General features: G+C 38.1%; 1 protein-coding gene across 2 annotated transcripts in view; it reads right to left on the bottom strand.

The window, feature by feature from the left end:
* Icmt (isoprenylcysteine carboxylmethyltransferase ste14) overlaps nt 1-19,241 on the bottom strand; it is a 50,751-nt gene that overhangs the window by 15,909 nt on the left and 15,601 nt on the right. For both annotated transcript variants that reach the window (XM_090373136.1, XM_090373137.1), the window contains exon 2: nt 8,379-8,640. In XM_090373136.1, the coding sequence (XP_090229262.1) occupies nt 8,379-8,640 (262 nt within the window). The remainder of the gene's footprint in view (nt 1-8,378; nt 8,641-19,241) is intronic.

Raw genomic sequence — 19,241 nt, 5'->3', positions numbered from 1 at the left:
ATATAAGAGAATTGAGGACCTTAACTTCGAAGATACTGACTGAATATTGTTCATTCATGTTCTCAAGACTCGTGGCAGAGAAGAAAAATGCATGGGATGCATATAAATTATCAGGCGACACAGAAGCTAATGATATATATAAGCTAGTCTGTAACCAAGTCACAAAGGAGGTTAGGCAGACGAAGGCAGATTACGAGAAATCTTTGGCAAAGGATGCTAAGAAAAACAGCAAGGATTTCTTTACTTATATAAACTCTAAAAGTAAGGGGATGAATCTGATTGGTCCACTTGATATTGATGGTTTGACTGTTGATGATCCTGCTCAGGTAGCAAACAAACTGAATGAGTATTTTGCATCTACATTCACACATGAGGAGTTAAGGTTTGAAAATGCCACAAGGTTATCAAATTATAACAGGGTGCTTAATGATTTTGTAATAACTGAAAACAAAGTGGGGGAGAAATTGTTGAATTTAAACATAAGAAAGGCACCTGGGGTGCATTGTTGTTGTTGGTGTAGATGTTTTTCGGCACAAGGGCAACTGTGGCCAAAATGTGCCTATTCAAATATTTGGAATGGTACCGGAGTTTGCCTTATTTGTTATTAGATACATTCATAAAGTCTAGTTTGCTTGAGATAAGCGAAAAGCTCATTCAGATTGGCATTGTTTCCCAATAGGTGGGTTAGTGATAAAGGTTCTTGCATTTGTGTCAGGGAAAGGAAGGTAGTATTTCTGATATGGGAGTAATACGAACAATCTAACAGAATATGTCGAACTGTAAGTTGTGATGAACAATGCATGCATACAGGAGGGTCATCGCCCATGAGCAGGAACAAGTGGGTCAGGTGTGTGTGCCCTATGCGCAATCTTGCCAGTATTACTTCTTCATGCCTATTTTTCCTCAAGCTCGAGCTCCATATTTGTGGTTCTTGTTTAATTTCAAATAATTTATTGTTTGTCTGTGTCTTCCAAATGTTTAACCATTGTTCCCTACAGATACGTCTGATATGTTTTAATAAATCTATATAGGGTACTTGGTAAGATGGAGGTGCGTTGCTCTTTGGGTGCTTAGCTGCCTGGTCTGCTGTTTCATTACCTGTGATTCCAGCATGCCCTGGAATCCAACAGAAACTTACGGTATGATTCACATTCCTCAAATGATTTAGACGAGACTGGATTTCTTTTATTATGGGATGTGGGGTTGAGAAATTGTTACTTATTGCGGAAAGCGCACTCATAGAGTCTGTATAAATTAAACTATTAGTGTTGAGACAGATATTGATATTGTATATAGCTAGGTGGATTGCATAAAGTTCTGCAGTATAACTGCTACATTCAGTCGGGAGAGATACAGATACTGTAAATGTGGGAAAGACTGCTGCAGCACCTACGGCATCATCTGATTTTGAGCCATCAGTATATATTAAGCAGCTCTGCGCATTGCTAGCGGCATGTGCTTCGTGCAATTTCTTGATGTAACAGCTTTCCATGGACTTTTTTCCCCATTGTTGGAAATAGGTATCACAATAAGGTGGGTTTGAGGACCAAGACGGATCAGATATTTTGGTTTCTTTGAGCGTGTTTTCAAAATGAACATTCCAGCAATGCATCAAATCTTGTAGTCTAATACCAGTTGGTCTATTTTCAGTGGGTTTATTGTTATAGAATGTTACCCTTTCAGGATTGAAAAGCAGCGATTGATTCGGATGATCTGGAAGACTTTTAATCCTGGCTGCATAGGTGAGGAGTAACATTTTCCTTCTGAGGTGGAGTGGTGGTTCGTATGCCTCTATATAGAGACTTTGGACCGGAGATGTTCGAAAAGCTCCAAGAGCAGTGCGAAGAGCACTGTGCTGTATTGTATTCAGTCTTGTAAGTACAGTTTTCCTAGCTGAGTCGTATACTATTGAACCATAATCTAGACGAGACCTGATGAGCGAACGATACAAATGCAGGAGAGTGCATCTATCTGCACCCCATGCCATGGCGGAGATGGCTCTGAGTATATTGAGTTTTTTCAAGCAGAGAGTTCTGAGATAAGTTATGTGCATGGAAAAATTAAGTTTAGTATCTAATGTTAAACCTAAAAAGCGGATATTGCTGGCAAGAGGGATTGATTGGTTTTTTAACTTAAGTTCAGGCTCTGGATGTAATCTGCGCTTTTTACAGAAATGAACTGCAATTGTCTTTTGTTTTGACAGGCGATAACCATTTTCTACAGTCCATGTCTCTAACTTATTTATGGTAAGTTGTAACTGCCTCTCTATGCTGTTAATGGTTGGTGAATGGCATGATATAGCAAGATCGTCGGCATACATATATATTTCTACGGTTTTGGGGATATTCTGCGTCATGGTATTTAGTCTAATTGCGAAGAGGGTAGGACTAAGTATGGACCCTTGAGGCACCCCTTCTTCTTGAATAAAATATTGTGAAAGTACATTCTGGTGACGAACTTGAAAGGTTCTGCACTTGAGAAAGTTCTGGATGAATTGAGGTATGTGTCCTCTCAACCCTAGGGTATATAGCTCTCGAAGAATGCCATACCTCCATGTGGTATCGAATGCCTTTTCAATATCTAGACTCACCATTACCAGATGTTCATTTTTAACATATGCATTCCGAATGTTAGTTTCGGCTCTTACCATAAGGTCCAAACAGGATCTGTTTTGTCTGAAACCATATTGGTTGATATTTAGTAGCATTTTGCTTTCTAGTATCCATTTTAATCTCCTATGTATCATTTTTTCTAGTGTTTTACTCAAACAGCTGGTTAGGGAAATTGGTCGGTAGTTTTGTGGAAGCGATTGATCATCCTTTCCTGGTTTTGGAAAGGCAAGAATTACAGAATGATGCCATGAGGAAGGATAAACACATTCAAGAAATATCCGGTTGTAGAATACTAGTAATAATCTTAAAGCTGCATTATTTAGGTGTTTAAGCATTATATAATAGATTCCGTCCGGTCCTGCTGAGCTGTTTGCTGATCTGTTTAGAGCTTCTTGAAGTTCAGCTAGGATGAATGGTTGATTATAAGGAAGGGATTGGTTGGTGTTGAAATTTAATTTATATTTTTCTGCACAGGTTTTGATTTTCAGAAAAGATTTGTCGTACGCAGAAGCTGATGATATTTGACTGAAGGTCTCTCCAAAGAAATCGCCTATTTCCTTTGGAGAGGACAGTTCTCGTCCATTCTTAATCAAGATTGGAGCAGAGAAGGGAATGTACTTATTATTTAATTGTTGGATTTTCTTCCATATTAGCCGACTGCTGGTGTCCTTCGTAATGGTACTGGCAAATGTTATCCACGCTTCTTTTTTGGCTTGTTTCCTGATTTGTCGTGCCCTTGCCTTTTGTTTTTTATATAAAATGAGGTTGGCTGTTGTAGGAAATCTATGAAATAGGTTCCAAGCTTTATTTTTTTCTCGTTTTGCACTCTTACAGGCCTCATTCCACCAGTGTTTTGCATGTCTTTTTTGGTTTGCAGAGGATTGAGGAATTGCCTCAGACGCTGCTGCCAAAATTTGTGCGGTGATGTGCTCTGTGACTTTATCTATTGGTTGGGTTTTAATAAATTGATCATCAAAATTAATACAGAATGAATATTTTGTCCAGTTCGCTTTTGTGAATTTCCATTTTACTCTGTAATCTGGAGAGTGGGATTGTTTTGTTTGAATTTTACATATAATTGGAAAATGATCGCTGTTGTGTGGATCATATAAGGTTGACCACTCCATACTGGGGAACAGTATGGGAGAACAGATTGACAGATCAATTGCTGAAGAGGAGCCTGTGGGTAGATGGACATAAGTGTGATGGCCAGTATTTAGCAAGGTTAACTGCTGTTGATTCAGTAATGTCTCTATCATATGTCCTCTTTTATCCATGCTTGAAGATCCCCACAACGGGTGATGCCCATTGAAATCTCCAAAAAGGCAGAAAGGTTTTGGCAATTGTGCTATAATATCTTCTAGTTCTTTAAGCATGAAAAGTCTGTTTGGTGGGAGGTATATTGAAACAAGAGTTAGTGTTATTCCAAGCGCAATACGCACAGCAACAGCTTCTAAGTCAGTCTGTAGAGAGATATGTCGAACTGGGATTTTAGAGTTAACTAGTATTGCTACTCCTCCATGTGCGGATTTTGCAGTATTCCTGTCTTTTCTGTACATTGTGAAGTTTCTAATTGAGAAGGTTACCTGTGGTGTTAAATTTGTTTCTTGCAGACAAACACTCACTGGATTGTACTATTAATCAGGTCATATATATCATCAATATTGGCTCGTATGCCTCTGCAATTCCATTGAAGTATGTGCTGCATTACTTGCTTTTAGGAGTTGTGTTTTGATCTGTCTGTTTTTTTGAAGCAGTTTGTTTATAACGATCTGATTTATTTCTGTCTTTTTTGGGGAAAACCAGTCTCTCTGTATCCATGTGTTCTTCTGCATGAAGTTCTAATATAGTTTCTTCTTGGTCAGTTTTGTTGTCAACATCCATATGTATAGGGAACTGTTTCTTGATCTGAGCATGATCTGTAGGTACTATTTTTTCTGCTTTTTTTGTAGTTTCAGGCACGTTAGGAGGAACTGAAATTGGTGTATTAATTGCTTGTTCCAGTTGCTTGTGTTTGGCAGGTTGTGGCTTAGCATTAAGCACGGACCTGGCCCAATCTGCAAAAGAAATGTTTGGAGGGACTGCAATGTCAGTTTGAGTAGCAATAGAATGACTGTGTTTGGTTGCTTGTGCATACGTGCGTTTTGGCATAAACTGCATGATGTGCTTTTTGGCTTCCTGATACGTTACTTTGTTTTCTGTTTTGTATTTTTGTATTTCTTTCCCCACTTTCCACATTTCACAATTTTTTGAATATGCCGGATGGTTACCTTTGCAGTTGGGACAGGTGAAGGAGGTTACGGTACAATCAGCTTGAGTGTGTTCTGTTGAACCACAGTTTGGGCAAATCAGTGCCACGGCAAGCTACCTGGGAGTGTCCATATTTCTGGCATTTGTAACACCTGATGGGATTCGGTATATATGGACGTATACGACAATTCAGATACCCTGCTTTAACCATTGTTGGTAAGTTTGGGGTACTAAAGGTCAGTATTATGTTCCTTGTTGGCTTTAATTCTCCATCTTTCCGGATTAATATTCTTTTTGCATGTATTACTTTTTGATCTGTCAATTCTTGTACAATTTCATCCTCTGAGATGTTAATCAGATCCCACTCTGCTATAACTCCTTTTGATGTATTCAGAGTGGCATGAGGCGTTATTTTCATGGGAATTCCACCAAAAGTAGTCAGTTTCAATAAAAATTCTGAGTGTTTTGGCTTCATTGTCTCTACCAGCAGATCTCCAGACTGTAATTGCTTTACCATCTTCGGTGATCCTGCAGCATTTTCCAAGCATTTCTGGATTAGAAATGGGGATAATTTGCTAACAGGAGAATCTGAAACAGAATGAATAAGGAGAAAGGCTAGGTGATCTTGTTGACATAGATCTGTTTTTTGTCTTTTATTTTGATTTTGATAAGAGTCATGATCGGGTTGTCTTGATCAGTAGGAGATCTCAACTGATCAAGTGAGGGAAAGGTTTCTTTGTCCATTTTGTACTCCTTTTGGCCCTGAGGGTTGGCTTTCCCACTCAGGTTACCGGCCCCGCCACGGGGAGGCAGGAGTAATGCCACGAGTGGCCAAGCGGTTGTTAGGTTAGTTGGGTTAGTAACTCTAATAAAATTAAAAGGAAAGTTGTCTTTTCTTTCCTGACTTAACTTACAACTTGTAAGATGAAGTCTACAGTGCTTTTTTTAAGAACTTAAGAGAAACTAACGGGGAACTTAAAAGAAGAGTGATTCCTTTAAAGGAGAACGTTTTGAATCGCTTTATAGAGCTCAGAAAGTCGCTTGGCCACGGAAAACGCTTGGCATCCGGGGCCCTGGGGTGCATGGGATCAATCCAGTTATATTAAAGGAGGTGGAAAAGGAAGTAAGCAAACCCTTATCCATAATTATGAAAGCATCCTTGGACTCAGGACAGGTCCCCACGGACTGGAGATGTGCAAATGTGTCCGCAATTCGCAAAGGGGGTTCGAAAGGTGACAAGTAATTACAGACAAGTTAGTTTAACTTCTGTTCTGGGTAAAATAATGGAATCACTGGTTAAAGATGCACTGCAGGATCATCTAGACAAGACTGCAGCAATAATTCAGACACAGCATGGGTTTGTTAAGGGAAAGTCTTGTCTGACAAATTTGATTGGTTATTATGATGTGGTTACAAAGGAACTGGATGCAAAAAATAATCTTGATATCATATACTTGGATTTCAGGAAAGCTTTTGACACTGTTGCGCATGGAAGACTACTGTATAAATTGGAGCAGAATGGTAGTAAGGGTAAGTTGCTACAATGGATAAAAGGATGGTTGAGTGGGAGAAAACAGAGTGCAGTAATTAATGGGTGCTGCTCTTCGTGGACTAATGTTATTAGTGGAGTCCCACAGGGTTTGGTGTTGGGTCCTCAGTTGTTTTGTATATTTAGCAATGATATTGATGAAGGTATATCAGGCTTAGTATCAAAGTTTGCAGATGATACAAAGGTTGGCAGGGTTGTTAATGACAGTAATGGCAGTGTGTTACTGCACAGGATCTAGAAAATTTGGGCAGACGGGCTGAGAAGTGGCAACTGAAGTTTAACATTGAAAAATGCAAAGTACTGCATATGGGTAGAAGTAACCCCAGAGAAAAACATACCAACTGTGTGGTACTACACTTAAGGAGGTAGAAAATGAAAAAGACCTCAGAGTAATTGTGCAGTCAGATATGAAGTTTTCTGAGCAATGGAGACAGGCTGCCAGGGCAGGTCATGGGGTGTTGTCAATGATATACAGGAATTTGGTTAGCAGAGAAAAGGTGATTGTCCCTCTGTACAAGGCAATGGTCAGACCACGCCTTGAGTACTGCATGCAGGTCTGGAGGCTTCATTTTAGAAAGGATGTAGATTTGCTTGAGCGTGTACAGAGAAGGGCAACAAGATTGGTGAGGGGAATGAAGGGATCCTCTTACCAAGAGAGGTTTAAGTTCTGCAAATTGAAATGGCTGGAGACTAGGCGCATGCAAGGTGATCTGATTGAGGTGTATAAGGCCTTTAATGGGTTGAGCACGCTGAATTCTGATGGGATTCATTTCACTCGTTCAGATTACCAAGATCTAAGGGAGCATAAATTGAAATCGAGGAAGGACAGATGTAGAATAGATGTGCAAAAATTTGCCTTTAGCCAGCGTGTGGTTAATTGCTGGAACAAACTTCCATCTGTCGTTGTAAGTTGATAGGTTAAATAAATTTAAGGAGAAACTGGACAGGCATTTGGAGGGAATGGTGTGATTTTTTTTTTTTTTTTTTTGGCTGATGCTGCATAAGTTCATACACTTGCTTCCTTGCATCACATGCCACTACTACTACTACTACAAATATTGCTTCCTCTGTATGTAAAAAACTGGGTTTTCTTTCGCTCTTGGCATTACTTTTCTTCCAAAAAGCTGTTTAGTCTGTACAATCTGCAAATCTGCCCCTGCCATGGAATATTGTTCCCACATCTGGGGTGGTGTCCCAAAACCTCTGTCAGGCTTCTAGATTCCATTCAAAAGAGGGCAGTTAGACTAATTAATGACTCATCTCTAACAGTCTCTCTCCACTCTGTCTCATAGACGTTCTGTTTCTGCTGCTGCCATTTCTAAAGATACTTCTATGGGCCTTGTTCTTCTGAATTGGCTTCTATAATTCTCCCTCTCTATTCCAAACCAGTCTGAACATATGCTGCAACTAGTCAGCATCCTTTTACTGTCTGACTTCAAACTCACAGAAACAACTTTTCTTATTCCTCTTTTATTCATTCAACTTTGGTTTTCTGGAACAACTTTCTTTCCTATGTATTTCCTTAAAGCTATATTCTACAGAAATTCAAGTCTAATTTTTAAATATCTTCTTTCATCTTCCCAACCTTTGATCCGTGCACGGTACTAAGTACTGTAGATTCTAATACCTCTTGTGTTTGGGAATTTCATAAAAAAAAAAAAAAAGAACAAATGTGAACTGTATGACAAAGAAATATAATTTTCTATGAATCAGAAAGCTTTACAGTTACTTTTAAATTCCTCAATCTGATGAAAATGCTTGATACTCTGATCTTAAAACACGTGAGAATTCGAAAACTACCTAGAGATTAGTCATTAAATGTGATATGCCTGTTGCATCTATCCCATAAAATTATTATGAATATATTTCCAGGAAATTCCCCCCAAAAGATACTTTGTGTTTTACTTTTTACATAAATACAATCTGATTATAAAAATAAAGTATACTGATTAAAAAATAAATCTTACCTGGACAAAAGTACCTTTCTATCATAAACTCAAGCCAACTACCAACAGCAGCAACACAATATTCTCTGCTGTGATTAAGAAGAAAAGAATCCAGACTTAATGATTTTGGATTGATTATAGCTGTGGTTAAGTATTCTGAATAATGAAACAAACTTAGCACAGCAATATACCATCCAAACACATTCCAAGAAGATGGTGCCAATGCAGTCAAGAGTAGGCCAAAGCCAAATGCAAGACCAAGAAGTTCAGCTCGCCAAGCTACCTTGAAAAAAAAAAAAAAAAAAACTTCAATTAAATTTATACAGGCTTCAACAAATATCAAGTAGTAACTATTACATACACCAGCAATCTAAAAATTATACAAACAGATATGTAAATGCAATAACTTTAAGAGTTATTATATCAAAACAGACTATAAATTAGGTGCACAAGCACACACCAAAACTATTTCACTTTAAATGTTATTGTTTTAATATATATAATACACTGCAGCTCATGGAAAGTCACATGTACAGTACAGAATTTCTTATGAGCAAGTTTTCCTGGCAATCAAGATGCAGTCCTTATGGATACAAAGTTTAAATATTAACCTTTTGTGAACAATGCTATAAATGATACTTTTCAGCTGGTTCTATAGGAAGAACCTGAGTGGATTCAGCAAATGTGACAAGTCTACATTTTTTTTTTTTTTTTGGTAGTTGTTGGCGCATTGGCTTCTGTGGCCATAATGCACCTCCCAAGGTTTTTACAGTACTTTGATCCAAGGCCCGAAGCGGGATTCGAACCCGCGACCTTTGGGTAGCTAGGTAGGTACTTTGTTGATTGATTGTTGATTTGGTAGTTGTTGGCGCATCGGCTTCTGTGGCCATATTGCACCTCCCAAGGTTTTTGCAGTACTTTGATCCAAGCCCGAGGCGGGAATCGAACCCGCGACCTTTGGGTTGCCGAGCAGGTACTTTACCCACTCGGCTAGCCCGGTCGGCTGGTAGGTACTTTACCCACCCGGCTAGCCCAGTCGGCTACAAGTCTACATACCTGTATCTTTTAATCTAATGATAATAAAATCTTTCTTTTTTCTTTTCTTTTTTTTAAATGATGATTCCAAACATGCAAGGTATTGAAGCTATTATATATTTAGTATTACGAGGAGAGGAGGGTACCACAGCATTCAGCGTTGGATCCATTACTATTTTTAATAATTAATGACATTAATTAATAATTATTAATGACATGTGATAACTAGGTAGCTCTAATGTAAAAATATATAACATAATACGCATCACTGCATTTAGGATTCTATTAGATAGTGTAGTATTGACAATTAATTAATTAAATTTATTGATCTTATTAATTTAAAATATCATGCCCCAGACTAGAGCAGCAAAGCAATGGGCACAAAGTGGCAGGAGTGCTGTGATTCGGGGGAGAACTGAGGGGGAGATTCTCCAATGCATCACAGCCTGAAAAAATGTGCAACTTGTGATATGTTTGCCGAACTCTGGAACAAAACATGATCTAGCCAAGGAGGATGTCTTTGTGTGTGCCAGGCATAGAGAGTGGCTAGAAATTAGGCATCAACTCAGCATTCTAATGGGCGTCTGTGAGAGCTTGAGATGTAGGGTAGATGCCCTCGAAGAAATTAATATGAGGGAGCCGTCAAGCTCTCAGCTGCCCAACTCAACACCAGAGCTCACTCCTGGGAATCAGGCAACACAAGAGTTAGTTGTTGTTGGTGACTATTGTCAGGGAGACAGGGAATATATTGTGTAAAAAGGATAGATGGAATAGGACCAAGGTATGTCTGCCAGGGGCAAAAGTTGATGACATTGTGAAGCATATATCATCTTTTAAGGGCACAAAGGGTGATATTGTTGTACACGTTGGCACCAATGACATTAAGAGTAGGAGATCTGCAGATTTACTTAACAAGTACAGGTCAATGTTGCAAAAAAGTCATGAGTTAAATTTGAAAATGTCTGCAATTCTGCTCAGACACGATAGGAGGGAGTCCATGATGAGAGCCTTTTCAATCAATTTGGCCTTGGAGGGAATGTGCAAGGCTGAAGGGGTAGAATTTTTTTTTCAGCCTGGTCTGTGCTTGTTAACAGGAGAGAGTTCTTCTATAGGGATGGGATACACTTAAATATAAAGGGTGCAAGAATATTTGCTAATGTTATCAAGGCAGTGTTAGGTGTGTAGGAAAACTGCTAGCTTGGGGGATTCACAGACTAAAGGGTTAAAAGTGGCCGCAGGCAAAGGTGATTCTTGCACTACTTCTATTAGAATCAGCAGCTGCCTGGAGCAAGGGGTGCTGGGGGTTTCAGGGACTGATGGCAGTCATCATGAAACAGGTGGGTATATGGGATGTGTTAGAGTAACTAAGAATAAGTGCATGTATACCAATGCTAGAAGTATAGTAAATAAATTTGATGAATTTGAAGTGTCAGTCAAGACATCAAATGCAAATATTGTTGGGATAGCAGAGATGTGGTGTCACACAGATATTAGGAATGCAGAATTGGAATTTGCAGAGTACAGTGTGTACAGAATGGATAGAAAGGATAGCAAGGGAGGAGGTGTATTGCTGTTAATTAAGAAAAACATAAAATCAAAAGAAATGCATCCAGTTCATATAGATGAACAGTGCATTGTTGAGTCAGTTTGGTGTGACATAAGCACTGCATAAGCAAAAATAAGAGTAGGAGTGTGTTATAGGCCTAATGACTCGAATGAGACCAATGAACAATTGTACAGAGAAATAGAGTGGACTAGTAAATCAGAATATCTTATAATGGGGGATTTTAACTTCCCAGATATTGACTGGAACCTGTGTTTGGCCACTCACACACTAGCAAGACTTTTGTGGATTTACTGGATGACTATTTACTACAGCAGCAGCAGCAGCAGCAGCATGTTCAAGAGGCAAAAGGAGTAATACTCTTGATCTGATTATCAGCAGTGATTATTCATGCATAAGAATTTACGGATAAAGGAACCCCTGGGTAACAGTGATTCAGTGTACTGATGTAGGATTTACTTAAGATATAATTACCCTCAGGGGTAAATGAAAGGGTTTTTGCTTCTGTAAATGTGACTATAGTGGTCTCAGACAGTTTTTAAATTCTGTACCGTGGGATTACCAGTGGGCATCACCATTTCAAGGCTTGTTTTGTATGTGTGGGATAATAACTCTATTATCCACTTGTCCCTATTAGACTTAAAAAAGCAAAACAGTAGAGAGAAAGTAATAGTAGGAATGGAAGAGGAAAAGAAATGATGTAGAAGAATGAAAGGGACAATAACTCCTTCAACTCACACCACTTAAAAAACTCAAACTCCTCGAATAGGCAACACTTCCCCAGAGAGAAGATTGTTGTTGTTACCTATTCTTGGAAACTCTGGGCAGCATCATTCAGGGCTATTTGGCCCTCCTTCAGTGGGTAGGTACCCTGGTAATGCAATGATGACAAAACAGTTATGAAGTATAAATCCACAATATGAGAAATGCCTGATGGCATATAAAGTGATTTAGACTGAAGCAGTTTTAGGGTTTAAGTCTCAGGCTGCGAAAGAATTTGACAACATACAAGTTTGTGCAAAAGCAGCATATCAGTACACAGCAAACTAAAAATATAGTTAAAAACGGCATCGCTTTAATTATATCTCATATTATGAATATGAGAAAATTGAATATTAAATTAAATAAAATATTAAAAACAATCATAAATAAAAATACTGCAGAGAAGTTTTCCATTTATGCTCATAGTTATTAGAACTATATTAATATTAGGCATGCTTAGATATACTGAAGATTCTCTGTAATTCAGCGATGATGAGTTTCATCATTATGATTCAAAATATCTGAAATAAAATAAATTTCATCCGATACAAATGAGAATTTTCAGGAGTTATAATTTAATTAATAAGTACAAAAAAAAATAATACATGTCCACGTGTAACCTAATATCACAGCTGAAGTGCACTACGCCAGAGCAGAAACGGGAATGATGAACCCTCAGAACAAAACATCAGAAACTAAACATGCTAATCTTTTCAGAGAAAAATGCTAATGAGCAATTCTCAGGACTATGCTCTTTCACTTTCTTATCACTGATTTGATTGGTGTTCTGCTGCATCGAGAGTGTCCCTTTCCACATGGCCCGCTGCAGAGCTTCTATTCAAATAGTTCAGCAGGGACTCTGTGGCTTACAAGGTCCCTCAGTGATTCATTTCTTGGTCAAAGTGAAAAAAAAACCTTTCCCTACCCCTGAGATGGGTGCTAATCCGATGCAGTGCTTTTCATGTCTTCTTAGTAACCATTCTAGAAGCCTAACCTAGAACAATGGAAAGAGAAAGAAGTATATTTTTCCTACTCACTGGATTTCTCCAAGTAATCTTTTCCAAATTTTCATTGACCCGTATTCTGTAGTCAATGTTTCAACCAAAAACTGAACCACTTTTCCAAAAAAATGTTAGTTCTGTTTGCGGTTCAGAAAAAAATCTGTACAGTGGTTTCGGTTAGGTTCAGAAAAATGGGTACAATTTGGTTCGGTTTGCAACTCTACTTCTACCTATATGCAGTACTTTGCATTTGTCAATGCTGAATTTCAGTTGCCACTTCTCAGCCCATCTGCCCAACTTTTCTACATCTTGTTGCAGTAGCACACTGCCATTAATAACCCTGCCAACCTTAGTATCACTGCAAACATGGATATTAACCCTGATATACCTTCATCAATATCATTAATAAATATACAAAACAACAGTGTGCCCAACACAGAACCCTGCAGGACTCCACCAATAACATTAGTCCACGAAGAGCAGCATCCATTGATTACCACCCTCTGTCTTCTCCCACTCAACCACTCATTTATGCATTGTAGCAACTTACCTTAATACCATTCTGCTCCAATTTATACAGTAGTGTTCCATGTGCAACAGTGTCAAAAGCTTTCCTGAAATCCAAGTATATGACATAAAAATTATTTTTTGCATCCAGTTCCTTTGTAACCACATCATAGTATAGCAAAATATTTGTCAGACAAGACATTCCCTTAACAAACCCATGCTGCACCTGAATTATTGCTGCAGTCGTGTCTAGATGATCCTGCAATGCACCTTTAACCAGTGACTTCATTATTTTACCCGGAACAGAAGTTAAACTAACTGGTCTGTAATTACTCTTGTCACCCTTCGATCCCCCTTTGTGAATTGGGGATACATTTGCACATATCCAGTCCATGGGGACTTCCCCCTAAGTCCAAAGATGCTCTCGTAATTATGGCTAAGGGTTTGTTTACTTCCTTTGCTGCCTCCTTTAATATAACTGGATAGATCCCATCCACCCCAGGTGCTTTTCTTATATTTAACTTCAACGATTTGTCCTCCACTTTTCTGTTATTACAAAATCATTAAGCACCCTGTTACAATTTGATAAACCTCTGGCATTTTCCTTCCTTAAAAACTCATGTGAATGTAGATGCAAAATATTCATTCAGTTTGTTTGCTATCTGAGCAGGATCATCAACAGCCAAACCATCGATATCAAGTGAACCAATCTGATTCATCCCCTTCCTTTTAGAGTTTATATAAGTAAAGAAATCCTTGCTGTTTTTCCTTAGCATCCTTTGCCAAAGATTTCTCGTAATCTATCTTCGCTTGCCTAATCTCCTTTGTGACTTGATTACAGACTAGTTTATATCTCACATAGGCTTCTGTGTTGCCTGATAATTTATATGCATCCCATGCATTTTTCTTCTCTACCACAAGTCTCATTAGTTCAACTGACATCCATTTAGGCCTAAACCTTGAACAATATTTCTTAATAGGTATGAAAGGTCTAGTAGCTTCCACGATTAATTCCCTGAATGCTTCCCACTTAGAATTTGCTGTTGGTAACACCAGTTGGTCCCACTGAATTTAAACTGTCTGAGACCACTGTAGTTACCTTCACAGAAGCAAAAACTTTCCTTTACCCCCCGATGGTAATTATATCTTTAAGTAAATCCCACATCAGTACACTGTGATCACTGCCACCTATGGTTCCTTTATCTGCAAATTCTTAATACACAAATGATCACTGCTGATAACCAGATCAAGAGTACTACCCTCTCTGTTTGCCTCTCGAACATGCTGCTGCAGAAAACAATCATCCAATAAATCCACAAAAGTGTTGCTAGTATGCAAGTGACCAACCTAGAAGTTCTACTCAATATCTGGGAAGTTAAAATCCCCCATTATAAGACATTCTAATTTACTAGCCCACTATTTCTCTATACAATTGTTCATTGTACTCATTCGAATCATTAGGCCTACAACACACTCCTACACTTATTTTTGCTTTTCCAGTGCTTATGTCACACCAAACAGACTCAACATTGCACTGTCCATCTATGTCAACTGAATGGACTTCCTTAAATTTTATGTTTTTCTTAATTAACAGTATAACCCCTCCTTCCTTCCGTCCTTCCTTCCTATCCTTTCTGTACACACTCCCCAAATTCCAATTCTGTATTCCTAATATCTGTGTGACGCCAAGTCTCTGATATCCCAACAATATCTGCCTTTGATGCCTTGACCAGCACTTCAAATTCATCAAATTTATTTACAGTAGAAGTCCAAAAATTCGGACCACCCAAGAATCCAGACTTTTCGAAAACTCAAACTTTTTAAATTTAGCAGAATTTTGTGTGCACGTGCGGGCGCATGCATGAGTGCCACAGATGCCCAGCTACAACAAGCAAGCTTGTGGTCACCATTTTGAAACGAGCAATCAAACCGTGACGCTATAATTTTCGTCTTACTCTTTCCATTTACCACATATAGCATACGTATTTACAAGCTCATAATAATGGCTCCTAAAACAGATAAACTTCATGGTGTGAAGAGAAAGAAGAACACACTGAAATTGAGTGACAAATTGAAATAATTAAGAAATTAGAAAGTGGTGTGACCAATACTGTTTTAATGGAAACATACAACATCGGAAAGTCTAAAACTTACAATATAAAAAAAGGCAAAGAATAAAATTCTAGAATTCACACCCTCGTCTGAACCTTACAATAAAATTCCTGAGAGAAAAAGTTTACATTGGCCAAAATTAGAGAATCTCGATAAAGTGTTGTACGAATGGTTTTTGCTAATACGATCGGAAGGTATGGCAATTTTTGGGCCGATGCTTATTGCCAAAGAAAAGGTTTTTTAAGCGGCAAATGAATACATCCAGTGATGGATGGCTTAGGAATTTCAAGACTCGTCATGGTATTAGACAGATATTGCTGGAGAAAGACAGTTGGCTGATGCACAAGCAGCAACAGAATATAGTGGAACATTTGAAAAAATTGTATCTGACTATGACCTTACAGACGATCAAATTTATAATGCTGATGAAACAGCGGTTTACTGGAAGTGTTTGCCCACAAAAACTCTGGCTGGAAGCCTAGAACGAAATGCAACAGGGTTTAAGCTTAATAAGGAAAGAGTAACCGTTCTTATGTGTGCAAATGCTTCAGGTCAGCATAAAATTAAGCTTTTGGTGATTGGTAAATTTCAGCGCCCACGGGCCTTTAAAGGAATTGTGCACTTACCTGTGACCTATAAAGCCCAAAAGAATGCTTGGATGGACAAAGTTATATTTTGCGATTGGTTCGTTCATGATTTTGTTCCATCAGTTCATCAGAACTTGAGAAAATTGGGGAAGCCTGCAAATACAAAGTGCCTGCTACTTCTCAACAACTGTAGGACCCACCCACATGAATCAAAATTAGTGTCTGATTGCAGAAATATTTTTGCATGTTACTTGCCACCAAACATAACACCATTAATTCAACCCATGGATCAAGGAGTCATTAAGAAATTTAAATGTCACTATAAAAATGATTTTATGACGAAAATGATGCATAAGAATGTCGATCCTTCAGAATTTCGACACAGTTTTACAATCAAAGATGCAACACTTTCACTCCTGACTGCATGGAATGCAGTCAAGCCTGTAACTCTTTTAAGAGTGTGGCGAAAGTTATGGACAAATGTGATGTTTGCAGATCAAAACGAAGATTTTGAAGGATTTCACATAAGGCTGAAGGCATCTGAATGAAATGAAAGAACTGATGGAAACTTAAATTATGTATGGAAGACAACTCTGCATTGAAGATGCTGAAGTTGCAGCGACTCACTGATCAAGAAATTATTTAAAGCATTATAACTCCTGATAAGATAGAAAAGAATTATTCAGAAGAATCTGGTGAAGAAAATGACAAAGTTGAAGAAAAGATATCTTGGGCTAATGCAGAAAAGTCCACTGAAACAGTTATTAAATTTATGGAACAGAACCATAGCTTCAGTCTTCAGGATGTCATGCATGTGCACATGGTGCATAATAATTTTATCACAAAGAAATTACAGTCATAAACAAGATAATATATGAAAGTATTTAAAGAAAGCAATAGAAGCATCAAGCAGTGCAGCAGATAGAGTAGAAGCTGTGAATAAATATGTTTGTTTGTTTTTCGAACTTTGTATTTTATATGAAAATGTTTCGTTAATAAACTAACAAATAATTTATATAAAATATGTATCTTCTGCTTTCATTTATATACTATATTATTCTTTTACACTGTTCATTTTTAAACATGATTTCAAGCATTACACACTTTTTTTCTGTGGTGAAAATTTTTATGTTTACATCTTTGTCAGGCGTTGACTTTATTTTTCTTTAAACTTGCTTGTTTCGATAAATGAAGCATGCTTTATTTGCTAATGAATAAACTGTCAAAATTTACCTGGTCATCTCTTCTTTATTCCATCTTAAATTTGAATTTTAAAAGTACTGCCTGAGAATCTGGAAAATTCGAATCGACCTAGTCCCCGAGCAGTCTGGATTTTCGAAATTTTACTGTACTATACTTCTAGCATTGGTGTACATGCACCTATTCTTATTCTTAGTTACCCTAACACACCCGATGTATTTATTTGTTTCATGATGACTGCCACCAGTCCCTGAAACCTCCGGCACCCCTCGCTCCAGGCCGCTGCTCATTCTAATAGAAGTAGCGCAAGAATCACCTTCAACCTCTGCCTGCAGCTACTTTTAACCTTTTAATCTGTGAACCCCAAGCTAGCAGTTTTCCGATCCACCTAACGCTGCCTTGATAGCATCAGCAAACACTCTTGCACCCTTTCTATTTATGTGTATCCATCCCTATAGAAGCAGTCTCTCCTGTTAACAAGCACAGACCACGCTGAAAACAATTGTCACCCCATGAGCCTTGCACAATCCCTCCATGGCTGAATTAATTGACAAGGCTCTAATCATATACTCCTTCCTATTGTGTCTGGGCAGAATTGCAGACACTTTCAAATTTGACCCTAACTCATGACTTTCTTTCAACACTGACCTGTACTTATTAAGTAAATGTTTGTGAATACAGCAAAGAAGAAAGCTAATCAGATCAGACCCTTGTGCACTGGGTAAGTGAAAGCCTTAGATAACCCAGCTGATACTGTGGATGAATTGAATAGGTACTTTGCATCAGTCTTTACTGATGAAAGACCCTTTATGCTGAAAAGAGGCTATGATAGTGAGACTGAGCCACGTGAAATTAGTAATATTGTAATTACAAATGACTGTTTATTAGAAAAAAACTTTAGAACATAAAGGCGAGTAAGCAGTTGATTGTAACATACCCAGTAGTTTTAAGGGGGAGAGTGCCAGTGAGTGAATTGAACACTGAAGTAAATTATGAGGGCATTTTTGAACTTGGGAGAGATTCCTTTGGATTGAAGAAGTGCCTATGTATAGCCAATACATAAAGGAGGTTCTAAGAGCAAATTTGGTAACTATAGACTGGTTAGTCTGATTTCAGTGGTAGGAAAAATCTTAGAGACAATGATTAAGAGTGTAATCCAGGAACATTTTGATAGATATGGCATTCTGAAGGACATGCAACATGACTTTTTAAAGGAAAATCAGTGTAACTATGTTAATAGGTTATTTTGACACAGCTGCTCATGAGCTGGATTTAGGGAGCAATTTGTCATAGTTTATTTGGATTTTAGTAAAGCATTTAACCCAGTCCCTCATGAGAGGTTACTGTATAAGCTTTGAACGGGTTGGGATTACTGGTAAAATTCTAAGATGATTGCTGGGTGACTGCAGAAAGTCAATAGTGCGGTCGGTCAGGGATCAGTTCTTGCACCACTTGTTTTTCATTTTCATAAATGACATTGATGAAGGGATAGGAGTGATGTCAAAATTTGCAGACTGCATAAAAAAAAAAATAGTTAATGATCAGTGCCAAGCAGTGCTCCTGCAGGATGACTCAAAAAAACTTCAGAGATGGTCAGAAAGGTGGCAGCTGTTTTAATGCAGCTAAATTCAAGGTCATACACTTGGGGAATAGGAACCCACAAATAAATTATACACTTGGTAAGGTTGAATTAAAACCAGTGGAGAGGGATCTGGGAGTTATGATAATGGCAGATATGAAGTTTTCTGAACAGTGTAAAAAGGTACCCAGGAAAAACAATAGTGTCCTCTCAATGATTTATCAAACATTTCCTGTAGAGACATGGAGGTCATAATCCCACTGCATAAGGCAATTGTAAGACCACGTTTTGAATTATGCGATGAAATATGGAGACCTCATCTCCAAAGCACTTCCTAATTAATTTCACAAATATACGTGTCTCAATGAGTCTCAATTCTAATCTCAACGATGTCCATTTCCAGTCTGCCAAACCCCATGTACTTTTTCTAACAGAATCTAAGTTATCGGTTGATTCAACTACTGCTCATCTCAGATGCCCAAATTATTTGCTGTACGATTCCTTTCGCCTCAAAGGTGGTACTTGTGCATATGTTCG

Source organism: Mastigoproctus giganteus, chromosome 5 (genome assembly GCF_048544385.1).
Source record: "Mastigoproctus giganteus isolate SK-2022 chromosome 5, ASM4854438v1, whole genome shotgun sequence".
Taxonomy (NCBI): Eukaryota; Metazoa; Arthropoda; class Arachnida; order Uropygi; family Thelyphonidae; genus Mastigoproctus; species Mastigoproctus giganteus.
Note: the sequence above shows the minus strand (reverse complement) of the source record. Positions and strands in the feature narration are given on the sequence as shown.